Source organism: Ambystoma mexicanum, chromosome 8 (genome assembly GCF_040938575.1).
Source record: "Ambystoma mexicanum isolate Mex_15411 chromosome 8, UKY_AmexF1_1, whole genome shotgun sequence".
In the NCBI taxonomy this organism is placed as follows: Eukaryota; Metazoa; Chordata; class Amphibia; order Caudata; family Ambystomatidae; genus Ambystoma; species Ambystoma mexicanum.
This window is the reverse complement of record NC_090929.1, coordinates 1,520,515,111-1,520,542,968: the sequence shown is the minus strand read 5'-3', so window position 1 is coordinate 1,520,542,968 and position 27,858 is coordinate 1,520,515,111. Positions and strand designations below refer to the sequence as shown.

General features: G+C 47.4%; 1 protein-coding gene across 1 annotated transcript in view; it reads left to right on the top strand.

The window, feature by feature from the left end:
• Positions 1 to 27,858, top strand: part of CFAP43 (cilia and flagella associated protein 43) — a 1,012,780-nt gene that overhangs the window by 188,726 nt on the left and 796,196 nt on the right. The window contains exon 6 of the mRNA XM_069611745.1: positions 14,690 to 14,846. Within this exon, the coding sequence (XP_069467846.1) occupies positions 14,690 to 14,846 (157 nt within the window). The remainder of the gene's footprint in view (positions 1 to 14,689; positions 14,847 to 27,858) is intronic.

Below are 27,858 nucleotides of genomic sequence, written 5' to 3'. Positions count from 1 at the left end.
TACTGTTTTTTTCCTTGACTGCCTCCATTGCTGTGCTCCTCCTGCCCCCTCTCCCCTTCTGTGTTGTTTGGTCGGTTCCCCTCCCTCCCTCCCTCCCTCCTCCCAAGCCTCCCACTGCACTGTGATTGGCATTCCCTCCCCCTCCTCATTAAAGGCGCTATGAGGGCAGCCCCTGCCCGGCAGTCCCACGGCTAAGGGCCCCTAAGGCAAAGGGCAGTTTTAGGATTCTCAAACTTAGGTGTTTTTCCCATTGTTATTATAATAGGCACTGTATCAGTATTTAAAAATTGCATTTTAAAAAACCTGGCCTTTTCCCCTATTTTGGATTCCCAGATTTAGGTGTGCCCGCCCACCTGTCTCAAACCGACGCATTCTGAATACTCTCATCCAGAGTGTTGCTATCTGTCCTATTGCTCAACTCACTTGCCTCTCGCTGTCTTGTCTGCCTACTCCAGGGACCTTCTCCAGTGTCTTCCCCCTCTCCCTTTCACCCCCTCCTCTCCAGCCTATTCTATAGTGCTCTCTGTCCCTCCTATCTTTTCAAACTGCTTTTCTATTGACTATCCTGCTCTCCTCACTAAATCTGGTAGGAAGAAGTTTAAAAAGGACATCCTGGTCTCCAACCCAGGCCTCCCTATCGCCGACACCTACACCAGTGCCTCCTCCAAGGAAACTCTCACCGACATCCTCTTTGTTGTGCCTTTGCCAGACCTATGGACCCTTCATATGGTCTCTGTGCTCGCCCCCTTCGCCTCCTCTTCCATTAATAGTGGCACCCGGTGGGAGGCCCTCCTGGCCTCCTTCCTTTCCTCTAAGGTCATCATTAATGTTTACTCTAATGGGACTGTCCTTGTCCAAGGCCCTCAGGCCAACCTTCACCTCTTTGAAAGACGCTTCCCGCGCCTCATCAACTTCCTTTCTTTTCCTGCTGTCCCCTCTCCCCTTTCCTTGACTACCTCGCCTCCCCCTTCTGCCTCCTCCTTGGCTACCTTGTCTTTCCCTTCCCTCTCTGCCCTCTCTCGGGCTCCTTCTACACCTCCGCAGGGCGTACCTCTGATCTGTACCCCTCCCAGGATGTCCTTCAAGGATGGCAACCTCCTCAATATTGCCACTCTAAACTCTCGCTCTTTTGTCAAACACTCCACTGATATCTGCTGCCTTCTGGAAGAACTTGACCTTGATGTCCTTGGTCTCACCAAGCCAGCTCTGTCACGAGCTTTGATACGCTCATACCGGACGGCTACAAGGTCCTCTCTGCACCCAGGGCCAACCGCTATGGTGGGGATGTAGCCCTGATCTTCCCCGAGTGGATTCCTGCCTCTGTCACTCCTACGCAGGCCTACTCCTCTTTTGAATGCCTCGTCTGCAGGCTCTCTCTCTCCCCTAGCTATTCACTCACTGTGGCTACTATCTATCAGCCACCTGGTCAGAGTGGGCTGACCTCTTTGCCTCACTCCTGGCCACCACTACTCAACTCCTCCTTCTTGGAGACTTCAACATCCACCTGGAGGCCTCCTGTCCTCCCTCTGGACTCTTTCGCGACCTCTGCGACTCTCTCTCACTCTCCATTCTCCCCTCTGGCCCAACCCACTCTGCAGGGCACACTCTGGATGTTCTGATCCCTTCAGACCCTCCCCTCTCTGTCCCTCTCACCACTCCTCTCTCCTCGAGTGATCACTTTCTCCTCTCCTCCCACCTCACCCTCCCTATCCCTCAGGCCAAGCCACTTTCATCGCTGCCACCCACCTTCTCGGTCATCCGACCCATGAAGCGTGCGTCAGCTGAGGATTTTGCCACCACCTTCTCATCCCCCCTCTCTCACTCGGGCTGACTCTCATCCTGACACAGTCCTTTCCACGCTCCACTCCACTATATCTGATACTCTTGATATCCTTGCCCCTGTCATGAGAATCCACCTGAAGCCCAAAGCCAAGTGCAACTCCTGGTTCGACTCAGACCTCGTCACCCTTAAATGCAAGTGTAGGGTGGCCGAGAGGAAATGGCGTGCTTCATGTACATCCTCTGACAAGCTGGCCTGCCACCTGCTGCAAAGGCAATACCAGCTCTCTGTCCTAACCAAGAAGAGAGCGCATATCCAAACCCGTATCTTTACAGCATCTAAAAACTTGGCTGATCTCTTTAAAATCTGCAAGGAACTGGCCAATCCTGTGGCAGTCTCTACTTCTCCTGTCCCCTCCCAGGCCCTCTGTACGGCACTGGCTTATCACTTCATCTCTAAAACTCAGGACATCCTGTCCTCTCTCTCCTCCTATCCCCTCCCTCCCCCCACTCCCTGCTCTTCCTTTGGCCTTTCTGCAGCCTCCTCTTCTCCCTCCTTCTCTGCCTTTCCCCTGTTCTCTGCTGACAAGGTTTCTAGACCAGTCCGATCTATGAAAGTCTTGTCAAAACAGGTTCACCCCTGTTCCTCCAAAACCATAAAGGACCACATTGACTCCCTGGCTCCTGCCCTGGCAGATTTCTGCAAGCACTCCTTCGCCACTGGAGTCTTCCCATCCACCCTGAAGCACTCCCTTGTGCACCCCCTTCTTAAGAAACCCTCTGCCGACCCCTCCTGCCCGGCTAACTATCACCACATCTCCATCACTCCCTTCCTGGGTAATCTCCTGGAGAAACTGGCCATCTCCCAGCTTAATCTCCACACTGAATCTGTTGGTTGTCTTCATGATTATCAGTCTGGCTTCAGAGCTGCCAGAAGCATAGAAACTGCTCTCCTGAAAATCCGTAAAGACCTGCTTTCCAACCTTGACTCCAACACCCCGTGTCCTCATCTTACTTGATCTCTCTTCTGCCTTTGATACTGTCAACCATGCCATCCTGCTCAACCGTCTCCATGATAACCTGGGTATCCCTGGTCAGGCTCTGGCGTGGCTGACTTCTTTCCTCTCCGACGACCCTCCCAGGTTCAACCTGGGTCCTTCCTCTCTGCTATCTTTTTCACTACCTGTAGTGTCCCCCAGTGGTCTACTCTCTCCCCCTGGCTGTTCGACCAATACCTGGTACTCCTGGCCCACCGCATAGCTGCTCTCTGCCCCAACCTTCAGTACTACGCGGATGACACACAGCTCATCTTCAGGCTACCCTCGGCCTCCTCCTCTACTTCCCTCATCTCTGACTGTCTGTCTGCTATCCAGGAGTGGTGTGCCGCCAGTGACCTCTGCCTTAATGCCAGTAAGACTGAGATTCTCCTCATTGGCACACCCGCTCCCTCCTTCCTATAGCTCTTTGGCCAGCCTCTCTTGGCCCCCTTCCTGTTCCCACCTGCAAGGCAGAAAATCTCAGGGTCATCTACGATTCTACTCTCTCCTTCTTTCCTCACATCTCTGATGTCTCTAAGAAGTCACACTACCAGCTGCACCTTCTCAGAGGTATTCTTCCTTTCATCTCCTTCCCCCAGAAGCTCACTGTCTCCAGAGTTCTGGTTCTCTCCAGGCTGGACTATTGCAACAGCCTCTTTCTAAATCTGCCTGCTTCTACTCTCCGACCCTCTGCAACTTATCCAGAACAGGACTGCGAGACTTGTCCTTGGCCTCATGCCCAGGGATCGTATCTCTCCAGGACTGAAATCTCTGCACTGGCTCCCAGTGGCTGGGAGGATTAAGTTCAAAACCCTCTGCATCGTCCACAAGGCCTTCTGGGGCCTGAGGCCTCAATACCTTCAACTCTATCTTCCTAAATACCTTCCTTCTCGAGCTCTTCGCTCATCTGCCTCCTATTTCCTCAGGGTCAGTCGCTTCTCCAAGCAACGAGTTGGTGGTAGATCTCTTTCTTCGGCTGGGGCCTCCTTCTGGAACAGCCTCCCTGCCTCCCTGAAACTTGAGGAGAATCCTCTTCGGTTTCGGAAGCACCTCAAAACCTTTCGCTTTGTGTCTGCTTTTTCTCCTCCTCTCCCTTGCTGATTTCCTGGCCGACACTGAAACTGCACTGGTTGACCGGCCACCCTCTGATCTCGGGCCCAGGTCCACTCCCCCGCCAGTCGCACTCCTGCACTGCCTTTCTGGCAACACCCGCACTTAGTGACTGTTTCTGTATCCCTACGGTCCCACTTCCAGCACTTGACACCGGACTTCTGCACTTACCCTTTCACTTGCCACATGCTGGCCGTACTTGTACTTATTGTTTATTTTTTTATTTTTTTATTGTTTATTATTGTCTTGTCCCATGTACTGCACTGTTCTCTCCCCCTTCGTCCCCGCACTTCTCCTCCTTCCCCTGCCCATGCACTTGCGCGTTCTGAATGACACCTGGCCTAGTAGGATCGTTGTCTCTCTTCCCTCTGTTCCCCCTCCCTTGCCTTGTCGCGCCTAGAAACACTTGTGCATAGGCGCGTTATAAATGCCATATCGTATATATCATATCATATATCGCATTACCCCCTCTTAAGATAAATAAGCCTAGCTGCTCAGTCCCTCTACCAACTTGTGTAGTACACCCCTATATTAAGAGGTGGGTTACCTAATACCAAGAGATAAGTCTTGTGAAGTCCCACACCAGTTGGACATTACAAATTCTTGCCTAACAAAAGTCATATAGAAATTAAAATGGAAAGTTCTTTCTTATTCTTCTGTTCTCATAATTCATGTTAAAGCACACTACATTTAAGACTGGGAATTCTGGCCTGGACATATTTCTATCGCTTAAGGGGAATTCAAAACTGCCAGAGAGTTCCCCTTTTTGAAACACCTGCTCATCTGCATATATGGTATTCCCAAGAGATGCAAAAGTATTTATAGGACACGAACACTCAACGGAGGAAGTTGACCCCTGATATTATGCCTCTTGCCCAATGGTACAGTCCAGGCAAAGGTTCAGGGCCATCTGATCTTTAAGGTTCAACAACCAATTTGTTGTAAAAAACATGCTTCCCACACTCATTAGTGTTAAAATCAAGGAAGAAAAATGGCAATCCCACTCTTATGGTCCCGGTGTGATTTGAAGACCAGAACCTCGAACCCTACTACCCAAAGGCCTGAACCCCCACACAGAAGTAGAATTTGCAAGACTTCCTTGGCCATTTCACTAACGTCTTCTCTGAGCTGCTAGCAGCGGGTCCAGAGGTTTTCCCACCAGATCCACAAGTCTCTGGCATCATCTCTACACTTCAAAACCTATCATTAGCCGGTGCCAGATAATATGAGAATGAATAGAAAAGATGCTGGGCTTGAATGCCATAGAGAAGACTCAGTGAAAAAAAAAAAAAACGGATGCAAGTTGGAGACTATGGAGGAGTTCCCCTCAGTTAACACACTCTTCCACGTTGACGGATACCTAGGCTTTTTGGATTTCAGTAAAATCCGATTCCTGATTCACGGAAATAGTTTTCATTTCTAGTGGTTTATCCGAAAATGTCCACCAGATGGCAGTGCTGACCTTACTACACATTAATTCATGTCTTATTAACAATTTAAAGCAAGGTTAGCACTGACATCTTGTGGACGTTTGCAGACATGTCTATACCTGAAGATGGTCATAACTAAAATAGGCCTGATGATATGTTTCCCTTAATAATTATTTATTTTATGGACCATGCATTTAAAAAAGTAGCCATTTGGAATTAATTATTGGTTTCCCGAACAGATGATCCGAATAAACTACTTGATCACATGGCGCCATGAATATTTAGTAGTCGCACTTAAAACCTTTTTGAAAAAGTTGTTTTCCGAGTTGCAGCAAAAGAACAAGGACCTCTTTCGAAGCTTCAATCTCTACGATACCTAGTAATGACTAGGTATGCTGGTATGCGTTCTTTAAAGAGCATCGAGGTGTATACATTTCTAACATCAGTTGTGAATAAAATATGTTCTTGTTCCAAAGCAATACCTTGAATAACCCACAAAACGTGCTAAGTCTTTAACACTTGTCGGCCTGGTTTGTACGAATGATTGTGAAAAATAGTCAATATATTCTGACTAGCTATAAAAGACCTTCTGTGGCAGCCACATGAGGCCAGCCTGCTGCCTTTTACCATTGCTTCACATGTTGCTTTAGACATACAGTGATGTGCAATTTGGACAAGGTACGGGAGGTACGTTTGAAAATATACTTAAATGAAACCATTAGGAATCTGTCAGCAAAAACACAAAAATGACAGTTGATGTGTTTGCATCTGCAAGGCCTGTCCTTACACATGATGGCTTAGCAGGCATCTGCAAGGCTTTCCCTTACATATGATGGCTTGGCAGGCATCTGCAAGGCCTTTCCTTACATATGATGGCTTGGCAGGTATCTACAAGGCTTTCCCTTACATATGATGGCTTAGCAGGCATCTGCAAGGCTTTCTCCAGCATTGGATCTTTCATGGATTCACATGCTTAGAATATTCCCCGTCGTCAGGCTGGGAATCCCAGCCTGACGACGGGGAATATTCTAAGCATGTGAATCCATGAAAGATACCAATGCTGGAGAAATGGAGTTACAGGTAAGAAACTATTCCCTTTCCTTACATATGATGATTTAGCAGGCATCTGCAAGGCCTTTCCTTACATATGATGGTGTAGCAGGCATCTGCAAGGCTTTCCCTTACAAATGATGGCTTGGCAGGCAGCTGCAAGGCATTTCCTTACATATGATGGCTTAACAGACATCTGCAAGGCTTTCCCTTGCATATGATGGCTTGGCAGGCACCTGCAAGGCTTTTTCTTAATTATGATGGCTTGGCAGGCATCTACAAGGCTTTCCTACATATGATGGCTTAGCAGGCATCTGCAAGGCTTTCCCTTACATATGATGGCGTAGCAGGCATATGCTGATATTAGTTGGGCATTTGGGGCTGCATATCGCATGTTAGAACTGCACCTGCACACGTGGGGGTGTAGCTGTCATCCGGCAACTGAAGCACATAGGAAGTTCACCTTACATGTGACTATATTAGGCATGACTGTCCTTATTGGGGCACCTGAGGCTGCCGAGGACAGGAGCTACAGATTTGGGGTTATACCTTGGCCCTTGGCGTATATGCCAGGCATATGATGGCATCATTGTGGCATTTGACAACCAAAGCTCATTAGGTTTGCCAATACGTGTCCCTGTCTACTCCCATCTATACTAGAGTGATTTAGGGGGGGCTGAGCCCCCCATATTCAGAACGTTGTTTACTCTTCCCCTGAGCCTTAATCCATCTTTGCTGCCTCAACATGTTTCAGTTAGGCTTTTCATGATACCATTTGTGATAAATCAGCCACGATTTCCCTAGAAAACCTGGCCTAGGACCCTTCTCATGTGGCCAGGGAAAGGCAGATGCTTTCTGATCCTGGGGGTGGTGGTCTGTGGGAGGGTCACATGGGGGAAAAGCAGGTCAGTAGGAAGGGGAAAACCCCCCGTTTACCTTTCCTTGAAACCCCAGCCTCCTAATGGCTTATTGTAACACAGAAGAATTAAGAAAGCCTAACTTTGTCATTTGGAACTTCAAGTCCCATAATTCCCTAAATTCCGTAGGTACTGGTACGAGGAAAGGGGCTAAAAAGTTCCAATGTTGCAGGAGTGTTCAGATCATTAATTTGGATGAGCCACACCTGAGGGAGACAGATAGGCTTCAAAGGCCCCCTCAGGTGCAGGGCATACAGAAAGCAGAGAAACCAGGGAAGCAGAGAAGCAATGAGCAGCGGCAGCGTGGTTCGTGCAGGCAGCCCAGACAGAATCTAGAAGAGAGAGAAGATGCCGCAACCCCCGTATGGCAGAAATCAACTGCCAGTCCAGAGAGGGTCTGTTTTCTCGAATCCTGAAGTTCAGAGGCTGCGCAGCGGGAAGCGAAGGCGAGGAAAGCTTTTGTTCCCAAGAGGCTGTCTCAGGTGGCTGGCATGCACCCGGAGTCCTCTGGGCAGTCTCTGGTGGATGGCGTGCCTCCGAGAGCCTCAGGAGCAACAGCGAGACTGTCTCTGTTGGCTGGCATGCATTAGAGGGTCTCTGGAGCAACAGGGGCTCCAGCTGCAGGTGGTGTGAGCGAAGGCAGAGTACAAGAAGCAGTTTGCCGAGTCGATAGGAGCCACAGAAGAGGAAGTCCTGTAAGTGGCAAGGGGACAGCAAGTGCACGTCTTACTTGGTGATTTCACATGCTGGTACTGAACACGGAGGGCTCCGTACCGCTCGCATGTTCCAGGCAGGCATTCAGCAGAAGAGCAGCACTCGCATATGAGTGAAAGTCACTCTGAAACTAATTTTGAATAACGAACAATTGAAAAGCAGCGAACACAGCACTCGTGTGTGAGTGAAAGTGGTTCCCAAAGCAATTTTCAATAACAAACCATTGAGCAGCAGAGAAAGTCTTCTATCACAAAGCCAAATTACTGTAACTTTAAGCTTGTAAGTGCATGGAAAACCCAGCCACCCGATGGGGCGATATTGTTGAGAGTTAATGCCCTAGCCAAGCGCTACTAAAGTCCAGGCAAATACAATACAACTGATATTGGCAACAACAAAAATGGGCTAACGAAAGGTCCCTAAGTGGTGAAACCTGTTGCCCATATGTTGTAGAAATGCTGGTGTAAACACACATTGCCAAAGCCAAGAGGGAGGCAGACTAAGATCCTATGATTGTCAGTATTTGGTTACCTGTGCAGTGGAGAAACAAAAGTGGCAAAAAGGCTGCCCTGAAAAAATTCAGATGGAGAGGGGCATAATTTACAGAAAAGTATTAAAGATCTTCCATGTGAAACCTGTTTCCCCAAAGAAGTTGTTAAAAGTTTTGAAGCTGCAAATGTTTGAAGCTGCTGTAGATCTCTGCAGTTGACCTTAACCATAAGAGCACTTGTTGTAAAACGCTGTTTGGGCAGGGGAGTATCCCCGGATGGCAAACCTTTTGAAGGAGTAGGCCTGGCATGGGAGTAAACGAGGTGTGAACTGAGTTAGTGGGCCTGGCATGGCAGTAAACCAGATGGAAGTCAAAGAAGTGCTATAAAATGGTCCTGACAGAGACAATCTAAGTGTTTGTGTTACTGAAGAAAGTGTAAAGCGGTTACCAAGAAGTTGTACTTATTTAGAACTTACCAGTTGTGGAAAATCTTTTATTTGCTTTGTTGAATCATCAGAGTATTCAAACTTTCTGTTGACTAAGTGAAGTTACAAAAAACTCTGTCAGAACTTTGTTGCAAACCAGGATTTCCTTATTTTCTTTCTTTGAACCGTGAAGTAGAATTCCACTTAAAACCTGGGGAAGGGGAATTCGCCCAGGTTATAAGAGAAACTATTGGTTACATTACAAATTCAATCAGTATTGTTTTGGAACTGCCATGTGTTTCCTTGTTTGTTTATTGTATGTATAAGTGTGAGGGATGGATATCCTGTGTGAGTGTTTCCTGTAGTTTATTTTAGGCAGGCAAATCCTCGTCAGGGTAGGGATAGTGAGGCGTTCATGCAACCTTATCTGTATTTATAAAAGTGAAAATGTGTGGGTTTGTGGCTTGGTGAAGCATTGTTCATTATACAATTCCACACCGATTCACCAATCTGCCCCACATTTTGCATAGTTACCTGTTAGGACCCTTCAGACAATACTGGCTACGTGACTTTTGGACACCCCACCCCGTTCCCCGGATTCCAGCAAAAAATTCTAAATTTGTATGTGGGTTTGTGGCTTGGTGAAGCATATACAATTCCAATCCTGTTTCACCAATCTGCACCAAATATTACATAGTTATCTGTTAGGACCCTTCACACATTAATGGCTACATGATGTTTGGACACCCCACCCCTTTCCCTGGATTTCAGCACCTTCACACATGAGACGGTTTCCTGAAATTGGCGAAACATCAATATGGTCTTAGAAGGGCCGGTCCTCAACCCTAGTGTACCATTATCTGAGTCTTGATGCGTCCCTCTTTTCCACCATCGGCACTCGTTGTTCCGCCTCCTGCTAGTGCGACCCCTTTCTGCCCCTCCTCCTTGGTGTACGGTGGAGGTGCGAATATTAGGTTTGTACACCCACCGCTGCTCTCAATTCCTGTATTGGGTATACTCCCTGTACCCCTGGTGCTGCCTCTTCATTCCCACGTTCAGGAGGAGGAGGAGAAATGGGGGCCGATGGCTTTTCGCCCAGGGTCTCCTGTTGGCTCAGCATACATTGATGCTGCGCCACATCTCCTCCGTCATCCTGGAACATCTTCCAGAGCTCGAATATTGCCATACGATTTCTCAACTTTTTCCCCTTATAAACCTCTTGCATGTGTGTGTGTGTAATGGTTGCTGCACATATTTGGAGATCCTCCTGCCATTTGGCCATAGCTTAGACAATTTACCCTCTGTGCTTTGTGTCCATTTCGCGTTATATTTACAGATCTTGTCCTTCTATCGTGGAAGGGCCCTGCAAAGGTGCTGCAGGGGCGTGTCCCAGGCACCTTTTCCACAATACATTGCTTTTAATACTTACTTGACGTCAAGTCAAGGTTTTTGACACTTCCACTGTTTTTCACACACACAAATACAGTTAATCTTATTTTTCTTCAATTTCACAGATGCCAGTTCTGATCACAACATCACAAGCCTCTCTGACTCCCAACCAACTTCTCAGGCGTGCTCCATGCACCGCCCTTCTGAAACTCTCTGCCTCCTTCAGGCTCAGCTACCAATCTCGCGCATGCACCTTCCGTGTACCGCCACAGAACACCTTACTCTGTCACTCCTTTACTGTCAAAACCAAATTGTGCTCCTCCTTGTGCCCTCCTAGTCCTATACACAGGCCTTACTGGTGATGTCACCTCTACAATCAGTAAGTGAATGATAAAAACCACTAACGGAGCTCATAACAACATTGTACCATTATACTGACGTTTTCAAAAACACATCCAACTTATACCCATGGCTGTCGTCCTGCCTCCTAACAGGGGATTGTTAGGCAGAATTACATGCAGTACCCTTTGGGAACTCTACACACAATTAAGACTATACGTGTAAGCACAATTTCACCTTTGGTACAAGCCTGTACTACACAGTTATGTGGTGGCAGTGACTGAGCAGCCAGACTTATCTCAAGAGTAATGTGAGCAGTACAAGAGGTTACACAAACGACTTGAAATCACAGTAGTTCAAACAAACGCTATTCAAGGTTTCTTGGTAAAAGTATATACATTTATTTACACAGTCAGTTGGAAAACATTCCACTAGTAAGAAAGCAGCTCAATACCGCACACTAATATGCTACAGTGCACAACCAATAGGTTTCTGAACAAGTTAAGCTCCTCTGAAGTGGGAGCAAAATGGCACTTCAGTCACTTTCATAAAGGGGTAGAAAGACAAGGTTAAAAGAAGTTAAAGCACAATTACTTTCATAGGCAGGGCAAAAAGTTTCAGTTCACTACAACCAGCAATTCAATTCAATAGGCCTGGGACAAAGTCAATGGTTCAGAGTCTTGGATAGATAGCACAGTTCTGGTAGTAAATGGTTAAGTCTTTGCCAATGTTCGAAGAAGTAGTTTGCCAGAAAAAGAGTTATATGTCGTTTTAGGAGTGAACGAGGCCCCAAAGTTGGGAAAGTCTCACAAACTTTCACCGCGGCAGAAACGAGTTCCACACCGCGTTTGCACAGTACCTTAGGTATGAAGAAAGCTGTAGCTGAGGCAGTTGTTCCTGGCAGTTCCTGCAGATCTCGCTGTTCCTGAGCTTCAGTCATGGGGACAAGAAGGACGACATCGGGAGGTTCCTGCACTGCCCAGGGAAGAGGCCACAAGCTTGGCTAAGCATCGGTTTAAGGTGCGAGTGCCTTAAAGCCCACAAACTGGTATCCTTCTCACTGGCTATCCGGTTTTCAACAGCACTGTGAAGAAAATTCGACCAGTATGGAGACGGGATCCAGGTGGTTTACGAGTTGGTTGTTCCCACCAGCTCGAGGGAAGAAGTCGTCCTTGAAGGAGCTTCTCTGTCGATGGAGTTTCAGGCAATTCGGACCTGCAGCAGGGCTTCACCAGGCAAACCAATGGTCCAGGAGTTGCAGCAGTCGTCTTCCTTTAGATCGTCTTCGGTTCCAGTGGTCGACTCTGCCTTCCAGTCCTGGAGACTCGCCTTTTAAACCGTTTTCTCCCATTCATCCCAGCCTAGCTGCCACTCACCCAGCAGGGTGGCTGTCCTTGCCGGACAGTCAGCCAGCCAATCATGCCACAGTGCATTCAGGTCTCCTAGGAGTCTAAGTACAGGGAGTTTCGGGCACCTCCCTCACATCCTGTCCACCCCTGACACTCAGGCACCAAAGGAGGGCTTCAGCGCTGAAGCCCGCCAAAGGGCATCGAACAAAGGGACCAAACTTGGTTTGTCTTGCAGAGTTAAACGTAAGAAGGACCTTTCCTAAAAGAAACGGTGAAAAAAGATGACCGGAGTCTGTTTTTACAGAGCGGTCATGGGCGCCATATTGAAAAACATGGCTGACCCGATTTTTAGCTACCGGTGTTCACGGTCGGGAAAAATCATGGTAGTTTGTTCTAAAAATCACTATCACCAGCCATTTCAAGAGGAAAGGGTAACATTTGACTGTTATACGAGTGTTTAGACACAGGAGATGCTAAGAAACCCCTGCAGCACTCTATAGGAAGATAGTGGGTGCTGGGTCTATGAATTTAAAAGGACTAGTGCAGTCAGTTTAACTTCAAATGCTCTGGGAGACGGTAGTCAGTCCCAGAGAAGGTATTTAAACCTTGAAGAGTCTGAAAGACACCCCTGTACCACTGCACTGAAGGTGCTGTGAGACACGCAAGAAAAAGATGATGCCTATGGAGTTGTTTAAAACTCCATATCCAAAGAACACAAAAGTAAAACACACATCAAAATACATGAAAGAGTGGGGAAAAAAGGCTTGCACGCTTTCCAGGTAAAAATTTAAATCCTAACAATACAGCAAAGTTGCTGGGGGTCCCAAAAGGTAAGGGAAGTTAGCACATTCTTGAGAATTCTCCCTAACAGGGATACCAATATTTCATGTGCTCAATCGGTACCTACAGAATTGCCTTGTATATAAAATGCCTCCACAAGACCTAACCAGAAGAATACCTTCCGCGGCTCAAGCTAGCCTCAATTACTAAGCCCTATACACAGGCATCATCCATGACCTGGGCTAAAACGGCCAATCTACCGGAATTCCCATATTTACATAACTTCTGTCATCCGTACCCTTAAGTCAATAGTCTAGGCTAACCACCTGAACCTTTTATCTCAAGATCGAATGTTCCCTAACCACGAACAAATGACATCTACCTCCACTCCTTTCTCAATTATACTGCTCAATACTCAACAATACTTTACTAATATTCTGGGGCCGGGGACCACTCTATCTTCAATGTTTCCTGACCAAATACTCCCCTTCTAGACTCGTGTATTCCTTTGGCACCAACTCCCTGCACGTGAAGCAGTTTGCTAAACAGAGAGCTGGTGGTTGATCACTTTCCTTGGCAGGCTCCCTCCTGTGGAATAGCCTCCGTCTGTGTCTTGAGCAGGACCTCCTTAAGTTCAGAAAAAGCCTCAAGACCTTTCTCGTTACCTCTTCCTTCTCCTCCTCTCTTCCTTGCTAAGCATACAGTAGCCACTGACTCCCCACATCTCTCATCCCAGCCGGTGTCTATTTACTGCACTTACTTAGGCTAACCCTGCCCACGGGAGGTTATTATGGCTGGGGGGGGCAGTCTGCGGAAGTCAGATGCCCAAATCTATTTGGAAGGGGGTCAAAAATGACAAATGGGTACATGGCGGTGGGAAGCGCTTAGTGCAAGAAAAGGTTGAGGTACAGGTAAACTCTTGACGTGCGTAATAATCAACAGCTGGGTAAACAAGACCACCGCCATGGCGTCAACTTACTTGCACATGGTAGGTCGACTCCTTGCAGCTCTACTTTCATTATCTGGCAATTCTTGCAGCACCGTATCTAAATGCGTTCTCCATTCTTAAACTATAGGATGACGCCCATCTTACTTAACCAAGTCCGACCACGACTTGATGTCCTGAAGACAGTTCGGTGCAACCTTGCAGCGCTGCTCCATTTCATCCAGCCACTGCCCTTTGCAACCTACCGAACCAGAAACACCAATTAATGTTTCGACAATGTTAATGTATTGTGAATGTAAACAATACATGGAATAGTTTGTCACTTTTTATTACTAACCCACCGATTTGCAGACTATAAATGTACTTCAGTATGCATATATTATGTGCCACGGCACATAAAGAATTCTGCAAATATGTCTTCTTGTTAAAATAAACCTTCCTGTTTTTTGTACCTTACGGTGATCTCTTTTTCAAGCTAGTACTCTCCTAGCTCTCCTGCAAGGAGTATTGTGACCCCCTGTCACGCCTTTGACCTGGGTAGCCGTTGACTCTACTCCCCTTTATTTCTGTACCTCTCAACCCTCTAGAGTCAGGCCCCCAAAAAAAGAGGGTTCCGTCCATTTTTTCTTCCTTTCTTGAATTAGTTTTATATACAGAAATATGTGAAAGGTTCTTTGAACTGTGACATACAAATAAAATGTAAAAAAAAAGGAAATATGAAGGCAGAATGTCAATGTGGAATTAAATGTTAAAGTGGTATTAAATAACATTACAAGGGGAGAATTCTGAAAGTGTAACTGTATTTATGATGCAACATAAAAGGCAGAGAGGCGCTGAAATATGTGACTGTTACAGAGTGGCAATTGCACATTATATTAATGTTTAGCCTCATCCCATGTTGGTCTTCGATTTTCTTTTTGTTTGTTCTACCTTTCAGCCAAGAGAACAAATGAGAACTACAGTCCATCCCGCTTTCCAGTGCTGGAGCTCAACATCTAACCTATACGTGGGATGCCTAGAGGGACATATATTTTCAATTAACGTAGAAACTCAGAAAATTACTCTTCTTTATAAAAGTGAGGCAGCTGTTGGTGGTAAGAAATGGGTTCTTTTATCCATAAAACACGTTTGCTAATTTCTTTGCTTATCTCTGATATAATGTATTATTTGGTACAACAAAGCAATTGCTCATGTTTTTCTCGTAAGTATATTATTGTTTCATTATTTTGTTTCGTGGGGAGCTGTATTGACCGTGCATTTTCCATCTATCCACCTGGTCCAATTCCATCCAACGGTTTGGCTGTGTGCCTGAGCAAAGATGTGACTTTTGCCAATAACTTTTGACTTGCTGGATACATTTGGATGACAAATAGTTTGTCAAGGCCCCCAACACCCACCAAACTGAAAGTTCTGGGAACAATACGTTATAAAATTAAACAGTTATTAAGAAAACAAAACGCCTCAGTTTCACAGGTTTTAGCTGATTCATTTTCCCGTAGAGAAAAAAGAGAAAAAAGAGCAGTTTTTGAGCAGCCGTGGCGCGAAAACTGATGGTAAAATGTGAAAACCAAATAAGAAACAACTTGGGCACAAAGCACACACCTACATTTCTTGACTGGTTTGGGGTAAGACCATCCAGTAGTTTTTAAAATATTTGAGAGAGGAGGGGATGCCCACTGCTCCTTAACACCTTCATATCTGCCTTGGTGCTTTTTACAGCAGAGAGACTGAGCAATGCTAATAACTTTTGATTTGCTGGATGCATTTGGATGACATTTTCTCTGAACGATTCGTTATAAAATGAAAACGTTAATAAGAAAACATAAAAGCGCTGTTCTGAACCTACTTTCATTCATTTTCCCAAAGAGAACAGGTGCCGTTTTTAAACAGTCGTAGTGTGAAAACCGCTTGGCAGATTTACACCAAATAAGAAGCAATTTGGGCACAAAGCAGTGACATAATTTCCTTGACTGGTTTGTGGTAAATCCATTCAGTATTTTTTTAAATATTCAACAGAGAACTGGGTGCCCCCTGCACCTTAAAACCTTTTTCTGGTTTTTGGTACTTTGCAGCAGAGAGGCTGAGAGAAGCTACTAACGTTTGACTTTCTGGGTGGCTTTGGATGACATTTTCCAAACCAAGGGATTGTCAAGGGCCACCAAAATGGAAATTCTGGGAACAATTCATCAAAAAATGTTAATTCTTGTTCAACATCTGCAAAGTGGTGTTAGTCTGGCCCTTGTGTAGACAACAAAACAGCAAAGAAGATCCCACCTTTATTCTGAAGTAGTCCTGTGCCCATAAAATTATAGTGAAATAAAAAATAAAATGAAAAATAAAAGCCACCAGAAAGTGCACACCCGGAAAAATGTATAAAGCAGAAACTTAGAAAGTGGCACAGTAAAATCCTTAAGTGGCAATTAAATGCCATTCCAAGAAAGTCCATTGAGCATCCAACGTCCAAGCTCATGTTTGTGTTTTTGCCAGGCTTCTGTCATATATAACTACTGCCCTATCATGATAGGGCCCCTTGTTCATATCCGGTGAACATTTATGATGCCAATTTAACCATAAAAACCAAATCATGGCCTATTCGATGATAGATGGCCACCCTCAGCCCCCCCCCACCTGGTTGACTCCTAAAATAATCCTTGAAGATTCACCCCATGTTTTTATTGAAGATTTCAGAAGTAATATGAAACACCTGAGTCTAGAACTTCTCAATACGATGTGACAAACATATGCCAGTGCATATTCTTTAATTTCCTCTGGGATCATTGAGGCGGGCAATCTTAATTCCTATTTATAAAAATAAAGATTGCAACGACCGTGCAAACTATCGACTACTATGCATGTTGGATGTGGCAGGGAAGATGTTTTGCCTCCATGATTCTAAAAGCCCTACAAAGTTGGGCTGAAGAAAAGGACATTCTCTCCCCCTTCCAGATGGGATTGAGGGATGTTTGTTCCACTATAGACAATATTCTGTTGCTGAGTACTCTAAGGGCAAGTGCAAAAAAGAAGGGGAATAACGCACTGTACTAAGCATATGTTGACTATTTTATGTCAGCATTTGACACAGTCGACAGAGGTTGACTGTGGGCAAAGTTAAAAGAATGGGGTGTGGGTGAGCCATTGTTGATGATCTCGTGACAATTCCATGAAGGGATCAGTGTTCAAGTCAGGTTGAACAGCATGTGCGTGTGCACAACAGAGTTAATCACTGTAAGAGGTTTAAAGCAGGGGTTTGTGCTCGCGCCCATGCTCTTCAACCTCTATCCTGCCGATTTTCCTCCCAGCTTCACTGCATTGAATTGTTTTCCTCCTAAGATAGGAACTAGGCATGTAAATTGGGCATCATATGCTGATGACGTGGTGCTTATGGACCACAACCAGGTAGAATTGAGGAGGGAAATCGATCAACTCACCAAATATGAATTTGGGAATGCTCTCATAATAAATTATGATAAAACAAACGTGATGGTCTGCTCCTGTAGAGGACAGGCGAAGACCTTGAAGACTTTATCAGCAGGTATTATGAATGTTCCGGTGTACAAATACCTAGCACTGTTAATTAGAGCTGATAACAAGTACACTGACATGATTGAAGTGAAAGTAGATGGTGCAATAGCACACACCATCAGTGTTACGGCTTTTGCAGAGAGAGAGGCGGGATACAGCCTGATGGGAGTCATATAGGTGTGCAGGCAATGCATTGCACATGCTAATCTATGGTCTGGAGGTCATGCTTATGAATGACATAAGATGGCTTAAAAATAGTGGAAGGGAGGATCTGGAAGAAACTTCTAGGACTACCTCAATGTGTGTCCATTGAAGCTCTGAGATTAGTGCTGGGTCTCTCCTCATTGGCTGGTTTTGTACCCCTACAGAGGGGCCTTTTCTATATTAAGGCCATGAGAACCCCACAATTGCCTTTATTGGCTATCATGAGTACTGTTATGAAGGCTGAGGGTCAACATCCAATGCAGGTCTTTGCCGGGACAAATGAAAGAATGTTTAAGGAAGTAGTCAGTTGCCCGTAATGGGAGAATGATCCCGAAATCCTTGGTAGGGAGTTCAGGGCCAGACTAAAAAAGTGGGACTGGAGAGCCAATCACTCCCATTTGCAGGATTAAAGACCTACAATAACTACTTGAATGTGCGATGGTATTATCTGCGCCCCAACAAATATTTGAGGATGGATCCAGCCCCAGCATTGAGAATATGTGTGCTGCTGATGCACCTAAATCAGCTCCCCACCAAGGCTGTAATTGGCCCCAGAATGGGTATGCCAAAAGAGGATAGATGGTGTTGACTGTTAACAGTGAAGTGTGTAAGGAAGGCATGGTATCAAGTAGTAGTCACAGGTACAATGGATGCAAGTTTTGAAAACCTTTAATTGGTATTTTGATTGGGTTGGTAGAATTCCTAACTGGCCCTAACTCTAGAATGGGAGTAATCAAATAAATAGCAACACGAGTCCAAGTCAGTTGGTCAAAATAAAAAGGCCTATACAAAAAAAACCTAACCTTGCCCTCTTTCTCTAAATGACAAATGTGTTAACGGAATACAAAAGGAAAATAGTTTCTCAAAAGAAATGTCAGAAGGGCTTAAGTAACAACTACCTTCCCCACGGTTAGCACCACAGGGTCTTGAGTTTCTTAAAAAGGAAAGGTGGATGGCACAGTTCTATCCGTCTTGCACACTGTAGCTTACTGGTACAATTCAACAGTTCAGGCTTGGGCTTCAAGCTTCTGGTAGTTCAATCCCTTCCCTAGGCTTCCTCCGCCTTCTCATAAATACACAGTTCGAGGGGATTGGGTCCTCCGACGTATTCCACATCTATGACATGTAATCACCACAGCTGTGCTGCCTCAGAAAATTTTTTCGGCGTCCTGCGTCGATGACGTCATCCGATGTGATAAGTAGGACGCACAACGCCTGTAGCCTCAGTTCCGTTTTTTCCGCGAACGTGTTGCTTCGTGAATCTCGGTTAACGCCTTGACTCTTTGGAGTTCTGTTCTTCGAACCTGTTCGTTTTGTGAAAATCCTTCGTGTGAAGATGTCTTCTACTTCGTCTTCGACCCCGCGTCCGGGTTTCAAGAAGTGCGGGGAGTGTGGGTCCAAGATGTCGGTGACGGACTCGCACGACGCCTGCCTCTGGTGCCTCGGGGAGGCCCACGACACGGATGACTGTATCGACTGCCAGTCGCTCACGTCCAAAGCCTTACGCGAACGTAAGAAGAAGTTGTCGGTAGGTCGGGTGTCCAAGCCCAGGAAGTCGAAGTCTGCGGGGCTTTCAACGGATGATTCGAGGGGTGACTCTCCGCGTCATCATCGGAGGTCTCGTGGGTCTCCTTCTAGGAGTCGGTCTCGCCACTCCTCAGCCTCTTCGAGGCATTCTCGGAAGCGCCGACACCGGTCGTCTTCCAGGTCCTCTTCAGAGGACTCTGCCCGGCATGTCGCTTACCCCACCAGCCGTGCGACGCCGGAGGAATGGGCTTCCTTCGGGAAGAAAATGCTGGCGATTCTTGAGTCGCAGGGTACTAAGCCGTCCGCGCCCCCGAGTGGGGTCGGTCGTGATAGGTCGAGAAACACCGCTCGCAAGAGTGGTCGGCACGAGTCACGGGAGAGGTCCCGTTCGGACAAGGAGACTCGTTCTCGACGTACCCGTTCCAGGTCCCGGTCCTCGATGTGTTCGAGACCGTGTGCACCTGTGAGGTCTTTGAGGAAGACATCGACGTCTGAGGCGTCGAGGGCGTCGACAGGCTTTCTCGAGGCTCCGAGGAAGTCGTTGAAGCCGTCGACGCTCAGGTCGTCGAGGGACACGCTCGGGGCTCCGGCCTCGAGGGCTGTGTCGACGCTGCCGATGCTGGAGGCGCTGCATCTGACATCGACGCCGATTTCCTCGACGTCGACGCCGATCCTCTCGGCGCCGATGCCGGTTCTCTCGGCGCCGATTCGCTCGACGCCATTGACGCCTTTTGTGTCGGAGGTACCCCGTGGCACGGGAGAACCCCCTAGGAAGGCTCTGGTTAAGAGCAAGCACTCTCGGGTGCCTTCTTTTCGCCACCAGGACTATATTTCAGAGGCGGATGAGGATTATGATGGCCTGGTTCCTAGTCAGGTTCCAGATGAAATTGTCTCGGGCCATAGTCAGTTTGACGATTTGAGACAGTCACTGCATGATGCCAGTGGACTGGACACCTCTCCGGAGGTGGAGTTTTGTAGGCCTGAGCCTGGCTCTCATGCCGATTCCTCGTACCGGCGCCTTATGGCTAGGGTTTCTGAGTACTTGGGATGGTCTGCTCCCCCAGGGGAGTTTGTGCAGGATGATCTGACGGACATCCTTGATGTTGGTCCCCCAACTGATCCGGTACTGCCGTTCCATATGACTTTACAGAGAAGGGTGGCGGCGGCTTGGACTGCTCCGGAGAGTCTCCCGGCGGTGGGCAGATCCTTGTCGCGAAAATACCGTCCAGCCAGTAGCGTCCCCTGCTACTTGACCAGGCACCCCACTCCGGAGAGTTTGGTGGTGCAGGCGGCCACGGCCCCGGCAAAGCAAGCGTCGTACCCTACCATCCCTCCTGATAGGGACGACAAACGTTTTGATGGCTGGGCAAAGAAAGTGTTTTCTTCTGGTGGTATGGCGCTTCAGGCGGCCAACTCCATTTGTGCCTTGTCTCGTTTCACACACACTCTGTGGAACTGTGTTGCATTAGCGGCTGAACATATTCCCGAAGGGGACGAACGGGATGGTTTCCTTGCTATGGTCCAGGATGGTAAGGATGCCATGTGTGAGTCCGTTCAGTCGGGTTTGGACTTAGCTGAATGTGTCAGTAGGTCCATGGCGGCGAGCACCGTAATACGCAGGTTTGCCTGGTTGCGGAAGTCGGGGTTTGCTCCTGATGTGCAGTCCCGGCTCCTCAACATGCCCTTTGACGGTGAACACCTTTTTGGCAGCAAGGCTTACGAGAGCCTTGAGAGGTTGCAGACCTCAAAAGCTGCAGCAAAGTCGTTGGGCAACCTCTGCCTTTTCGTCCTAGGGGACAGCAGTGGAGGGGTGGTTCCTTTCGCTATTACTCCTTCAGTAAAGCGAGAGGAGCTGGCAGTCAAAGAGGCCAACGCAGGGGTACCAGTGGTGGACGACAGGGTACCCGTGGTGCCAAGGCCGCTCGGGCAGTTGCCTCTTTGCCCTCCGGTAACGCCGCAGCCGCTCCCATTCAGTCATGAGGCCATGTCCCATGGTTCGCCGGTTGGGGGAAGGCTGGCGCAGCATCTTGTAGAGTGGCAAGCCATTACTTCAGATGTGTGGGTTCTGGAGATCATAACCCACTGCTACTGTCTTCCCTTTCGGCACAGGCCTCGCGACAATCCACCGGAGAACCTCTCTTTGCAGAGTCCGGATCCGCTCCTTGCGCAGGAAATTCAAGCCCTGCTGGAGAAAGGCACCATAGAACTGGTGCCTGTAGGGGAGAGGAACAAGGGATGGTATTCCCCTTATTTTTTGATTTCGAAGAAAGACGGGGGATTGAGACCCATCATGGACTTGCGCGGTTTGAACAAACTCCTCAGGAAGGACAAGTTCAAGATGGTTACTCTCTCTCAAGTCCTCCAGGCCCTTCACCTTCAGGACTGGTTGGTGTCACTCGACCTCAAGGATGCTTACTTCCATGTGCCGATCCATCCCAAGCACAAGAAGTACCTGAGGTTTGCGGTTGGCGACTCGCACTTTCAGTTTCGGGTCCTGCCTTTCGGATTGACCTCCGCCCCGAGGGTTTTCACCAAGCTCATGGTGGTGGTGGCAGCGCATCTCGGGCAAGGGGGGATTCACGTCTACCCCTACCTGGACGATTGGTTGATCAGGGGGAGCTCTCCCGAGCAAGTCCTGGATCATCTGTCCGTCACCTGCCACTCCCTTCACAGGCTGGGCTTCTCCCTCAATTTAAAGAAGTCCCATTTGACACCAACACAGTGGCTCCAGTACATCGGAGCAGTGCTCGACACTTCCCTGGGGCAGTGTTTTCCTCCCCAGGTGAGGGCTCTTCACATTCAGCAGATGGCGCACAAGTTTCAGCATGCCCTTGACGCTCCCAGCGTTCGAGTTCTTGAGGTTGCTCGGCCTCATGGCATCCTGCATTCTTCTGGTGCCAGAGGCTCGCCTGCGGATGAGATCTTTGCAGTGGGCGCTCAAGACGCAATGGTCGCAGTCCTCCGGCAGGATGTCGGACCCGGTTCAGGTCCCGCCCGGGACCTTCTGTGGTGGGCCGTCGAAGGCAACTTGATGAAGGGGGCTCCATTTTGGCTTCCCTGGCCGGAGGTGACGATCGTGACGGATGCATCCCTCACGGGTTGGGGAGCTCATGCCAACGGGCTGACAGTCAGCGGTCGTTGGTCTCCGTCGGAGTCCAGACTCCATATCAATCTGTTGGAGCTGAGGGCCGCCAGGCTAGCCCTGAAGGCTTTTCTGCCGACTGTGCGAGGAAAGAGTGTCCTGATCCTGACGGACAACACAGTGGCCATGCACTACCTCAACAAAAAGGGGGGGGGCAGGGTCACTTCCTCTGTGCAGGGAGGCGATGCAGCTCGAGTTCTGGGCCATCCAGCAGGAAGTTTCGATCTCGGCAGTTCATCTGGCCGGAGACGAAAACGTGACGGCGGACGCTCTGAGCAGGCAAAGCACGATCTCTCACGAGTGGGAGTTGGCTCAGGAGATTCTCCTGGAGATCTTCGCCCTTTGGGGGACCCCTCAAGTGGATCTCTTCGCCTCCAGTGTCGAAGTGCGAAAGGTTTTGCTTGCGGGAATTTACTCCAAAAGGAGCCTTAGGAGACGCGTTCGTGGTGGAGTGGTCATTCCCGCTGCTGTACGCGTTTCCTCCAGTCCCCGTCATCCCGCAAGTGCTGCGGAGATTACGGAAGTTCGGTTCCCGGATGATCCTCATTGCTCCGGCGTGGGCTCGGAGGACGTGGTACCCGGACCTTCTCGACTTGTCCATCTGCCCTCCGTGTCGTCTTCCCTACCGAGACGATCTGCTCTCACGGGAGGGGGGTCAGGTTCTCCATCCAGAGGTCAGATCCCTCAACCTTCACGCTTGGCTTCTGAAAGGTTGAGGTATAGGGATTGGGACCTCCCTGAAGACGTGATGGAGGTGTTGCTTTCGGCCCGAAGGCCAGCAACAAAGTCTCTGTACCGTTGGCGTAAGTTCTGCGACTGGTGCAGAGTTCAGAATGTGGATCATTTTGCATGTGACATCCCCATGGTTCTGTCCTTTTTACTTTCTTTGGCCCACAGGGGCTTGCAAGTGGGTACCATTAAAGGTTACCTGGCGGCGCTGTCCATCTTTAAGCACTCGTCTGAAGAGTGTTCTTACTTTAAAATCCCTTTAATTTCACAGTTTCTGAAAGGGCTCACTAATGTGTTCCCTCCGTCACCTTTCCTGGTGCCCGGTTGGGATTTAAACCTTGTTCTTAAGTTTCTTATGGGTGCTCCGTTTGAGCCTTTACATTCTTTGAGGCTGTTAACTCTGAAAACTGTGTTTTTAGTTGCGGTTACTTCCGCTCGCAGAGTGAGTGAGTTACAGGCACTTTCAGTTAAGCCACCCTTCACTGGGTTGTCCTTAGAGTTCGTCCTTCTTTTCTTCCGAAGGTAGTGACGGAATTTCATTTGGCCCAGAAGGTTGTTCTTCCGGCATTCTATCCTCCTCCGCAGCCTGGTAAGGAAGAGGAGAGGCTCCATAGGCTTGATCCTAGGAGAGCTTTAAGCTTTTATGTTTCACGCATGTCCCGGGTCAGAGTGGACGATCAACTCTTTATTGGTTACGCTGGAAAGCGTTTGGGGCAAGCTATGACGAAACGGACTTTGTCTCGCTGGATTATTTTGGCCATCTCGGAGTGCTACCGCTTGGCGGGTAAGGACCCACCGGCTGGCTTGCGGGCCCATTCTACCAGGGGTATGGCTGCGTCTACTGCTGCAGAGGGGTGTTCCTATTCGCAACATCTGTGATGCAGCCACCTGGGCTTCAGTACATACATTTGTACGTCACTATTCCCTCGATCCCATCCGAGCACAGCATCTGGCCTTTGGCAAGGCGGTCCTTTGCTCTGCTATTTGATTGGCTATTCTAAATTTTGATTCTAAATTCTTTCCCTCCTCCTTGCTCTGGTACTGCTTTGGGAGTCTGTCATAGATATGGAATACGTCGGAGGACCCAATCCCCTCGAAGAACAAGTTACTTTCTTACCTGGTAACGTTCTTTCGATGGGATGGTCCGACGACGTATTCCATATCGCTCCCGCCCTGCCTTCCCCGCTGCAGAATTTCTTTTGCGATTGCAGCTTACGTTCCGCAAGGCTTTGTGTCTGACTGGCAGTTGACTAGTGTCACACGTTCTGGGGGAAAAAACTACAACTGAGGCTACGGGCGTCGTGCGTCCTACTTATCATATCGGATGACGTCGGACGTCGGAGGAGGCCCTCGACGACGGCGCATCGACGTCATCGACACAGGACGCAGACGCCGAAAAAAGTTTCCGAGGCAGCACAGCTGTGGTGATGTGGTGATTACATGTCATAGATATGGAATACGTCGTCGGACCATCCCATCGAAAGAACGTTACCAGGTAAGAAAGTAACTTGTTCTTCTACTCTTGACCTTTTGCTTTCACACAGTTCATCACAGGCTTCCCAATGCCGGACTCGAGTCTGTCTCTCGTTTCACATTCATTTTCTCACTTCATCACAATTCTGCTCAGGCTTCCCTTTGCCTGGCTTCAGCATGTCTTTCCTTTGATGGGGGTTCCCTTACCCAGGTTTTGTCTTGGGTATCTTTTCACAGTCAAAGACTTTAAAAACTGCAAGGATTTTACTTGGACCTCTGCATGACCACTTTGACCCCATTCTCTTTAGTGTGGCCTCTTTCAAAGTTCACATACTTTGCTTTTCACATATGCCACTTTCTTCCGGGATCGCAGTTACTTTCTTGCCTTTGGTTCCCGTTGCAATACATTTCAACTTAAAACGTTTCACTCAGACTTTCGAAAGTGTGACTTCCCCTCGCAAGACCTCTCTGTTACTTTGTTTTATCACAGTTCAACGCACCTTATCTAGGCTGTCCTGGAACATAGGGCATCTCATTTCAACATTTCTCATATTTAGCTCCCACTTCGTTTGCTTCCCTCTGCAGCACTTTTTCTTTCTTTTTATTTTCAACTTGCAACTTTCTTTTAACACTCGCGTCTTCACACACTGGTCTCTTTCCTCCCTCAAGGATTCCCCGGCTGGGATAGACTGTCTCTTTTGTGCCTTAAACTTCAATTCCATAATGCCGTGCTTCAGCACTCTCCCAGTGCCACTTGCACCTCTTATTTGTTTACTTTCTTTCCTTTGTTTGCTTTATCTCTTTTACTGCTTTAGCCATCCACACGTTAAGGAGTTTCTCTCTGTTTCCTCATGAATAAGAAACTCACCCATAGCGCGGTGCTGGCGGTTTGCCTTGCCAGGATACACGTGTAGAGGTCAGGGTCTCATCCGCTGCTCATCTGACACCCCTGGGACCAGTGTCTCGGGGGAATGAGTAATGGCCTGGGCACGGACAGCCAAACAGTTTTCTTCCTCCAGGCTCCTTGGAGACACGGCTCCTCCCGCCACCTTGCATCCCTCTCTGCACACAGGGCCAGCGTTCTTGCGCTATCTCCTCTCCCAGCCTCCCTGGATCTGCTCTTCTTCCGTGAACCATCCAGCATCCCAAACTCGTTCAGACTGCTGTTTCTGGCTGCTGCTTTTATACTCCCAGCTAGAGTTGATGGCCTTCAGGTGATTGTAGTCAGCTTCACATTCCTGACTCTGCCCGACTCTATTAGTTGGTCGGTTAGATTACTTTAGGAAAGGGGGATACCATGTCTAACCCTTTAACACTCCCTCCTCAATCCCCAAGGGCCCTCTACCAAGGTAGTCCTCCCTCACTAGTCCGCCCCTAGGGTCGGGATCCAAGAGCGATGGCCCTTCCCTGGCCACCTGTGTAGTAGATCCCTGGGGAGTAAGGTGGGAAAAGCCCTTAGGTTTTTCACAAGTGGAAGAATCAAATGAACACATTATTACAGTGCAAAATGTTAGGTTCAGTATACATGGTTTATCTGAATGAGTTTGTCCATGATGTAACTGAGATAAGGTCTAATTCCTTTAGGCAGATTTGCTCGGCAGCTAGAAATAACCATAGGGATATGGCCTTGTATGAGATGGGGCAAAACGTAAGCAATCGGTTAGAGTGTATAGCTATCTAGGTGGCTAGCCTTCATTATTTGGTTATGGCACACAAGGTTAGAAACCTACCGTGTAAAGCCAATATTTTAGAAATCAGAAAAGCCAGAAATTTTAGAAAGTTTGTAAATATAATTATTTGGGCTCTTAAGGATGACTTGAAGTCTTTTTAATAGCTGTCATTTTTCTTTCTTTTTTACTTATAAGTGCAAACAATGATCTCTAAACAATAATGTATGTTTTCTGAAAGAAAAATATTTTGGTGTTATATATTTTTATATTATGCATATGTGAAAAGTTCTTTTGAACTAAGGTACGAATAAATTAAAAAAACATGTACTTTCCTCCAGCACAATTATTAACTTTAGCTGAAGTACAATCTAGCCCCCCCATCCTACACGTTTGTTGTCATCTAAATCTTGTGATATTTACTCCATATCCCATTTTTCCACGTTCATAATCTAATTCTGAGAAAATTGGAAAGCCGTATCTGTGTGATGGGTCCTGATTTTTATCACACTTCTTGTCTTTCGACATATAAGCAGGGATTCTGCAGGGACAGCTTGTTCTCCATGATGTCTGGTGCTGATTTGGGATTTTTTGTGGAGTATGCTGGGTTTGTTGTGATTGTGCAAACTGTGAATATATTGGGACTGTGAGAACCAGAAGAAGACTGGGGTTGTGAAGTTGTCATTATACCAGGGTATGCCAAACGAGTAATATACTAGTGAGATTTCATAACCAGGAATATACTGTGATTTTTTTGTACTAGGGTTGGCAACCTCAAAGCATACTAACATTGTGGAGACAGAAAATATACGTGGATTTTGCAAATCAGAACAATACTTTAAATGCGTAACAGTGAAATATCTGTGTGCTGGATTGTGTATTGGCAATCTAGGGGTATATTGGAATTGCATAGTTATAAAGTGGTAGTATATTGGAACTTTTTCCCCTAGAATATTGGACTACATTGAGATTATAAATGGGGGAATATACTAGCATAGTGCAAACTGGTCATATACTGGGGAGGTTAAACTGGTTGTGTACTGGAATTGTCAAACTCGGAGTACACTTGGTTTCTGCAGAATCACAGTATGCTGGGATATTGCTGAAGGAGTATGCTGGAATTGAGTAACAGTAAACAAGGAGCAAACTGGCATTTGAAAAACTGGAAATATACTGCAGCTGTCCAATTGGGAGCCTACTGACAATGTCCGATTGGGAATTCGCTAGGATTTCAAATACAGAAAATGTGCTTTGTTTGGCAACCTCGGAATGTACTGGGATTGTTCCTTGGTACGTGGAATTGTCAAATTGGCAATGTACTGTAATACTGGAATGATTAAAAGTGAGCATACTGGCATAGTGGAGATTGGTATTGTTAAACTGGAGGCAAATTGGGAATGTCAAATGGAGGGCAGACTAGGATAATCAAATGGAATATTCTGAAATTGTGAAACATGGATGGATGTATATAGGACTGTCATATGAAGACTATAGGAAGAGTGTGCACATTTGGAAAACCATATGGTTAAGAAACTGGTAGCACCAAAAGTTTGTCAATCTTGCGATATCCTGCGATATCCTGCAAGGGTAATATGCAGGCTTGTCCACCTAGGAGGTTGCTTGAATTTCCAAACCTGGAATATCCTGGGACTGTACACATTTAAAATAGACTGGCTGTTGAATATCGGAAGTACACTTTCTTTACTGGGGTATTGCAGAAAAATGTAACTATTCTGCGATTGTGAAAGTGGGGTTTACCGGGATTGTCTAACTAATCTAGGGTTGGGTCATTTGGAATTATGCTCAAATTGTGCACTTTGGGAGTTTTGTGGTTTGTGAATT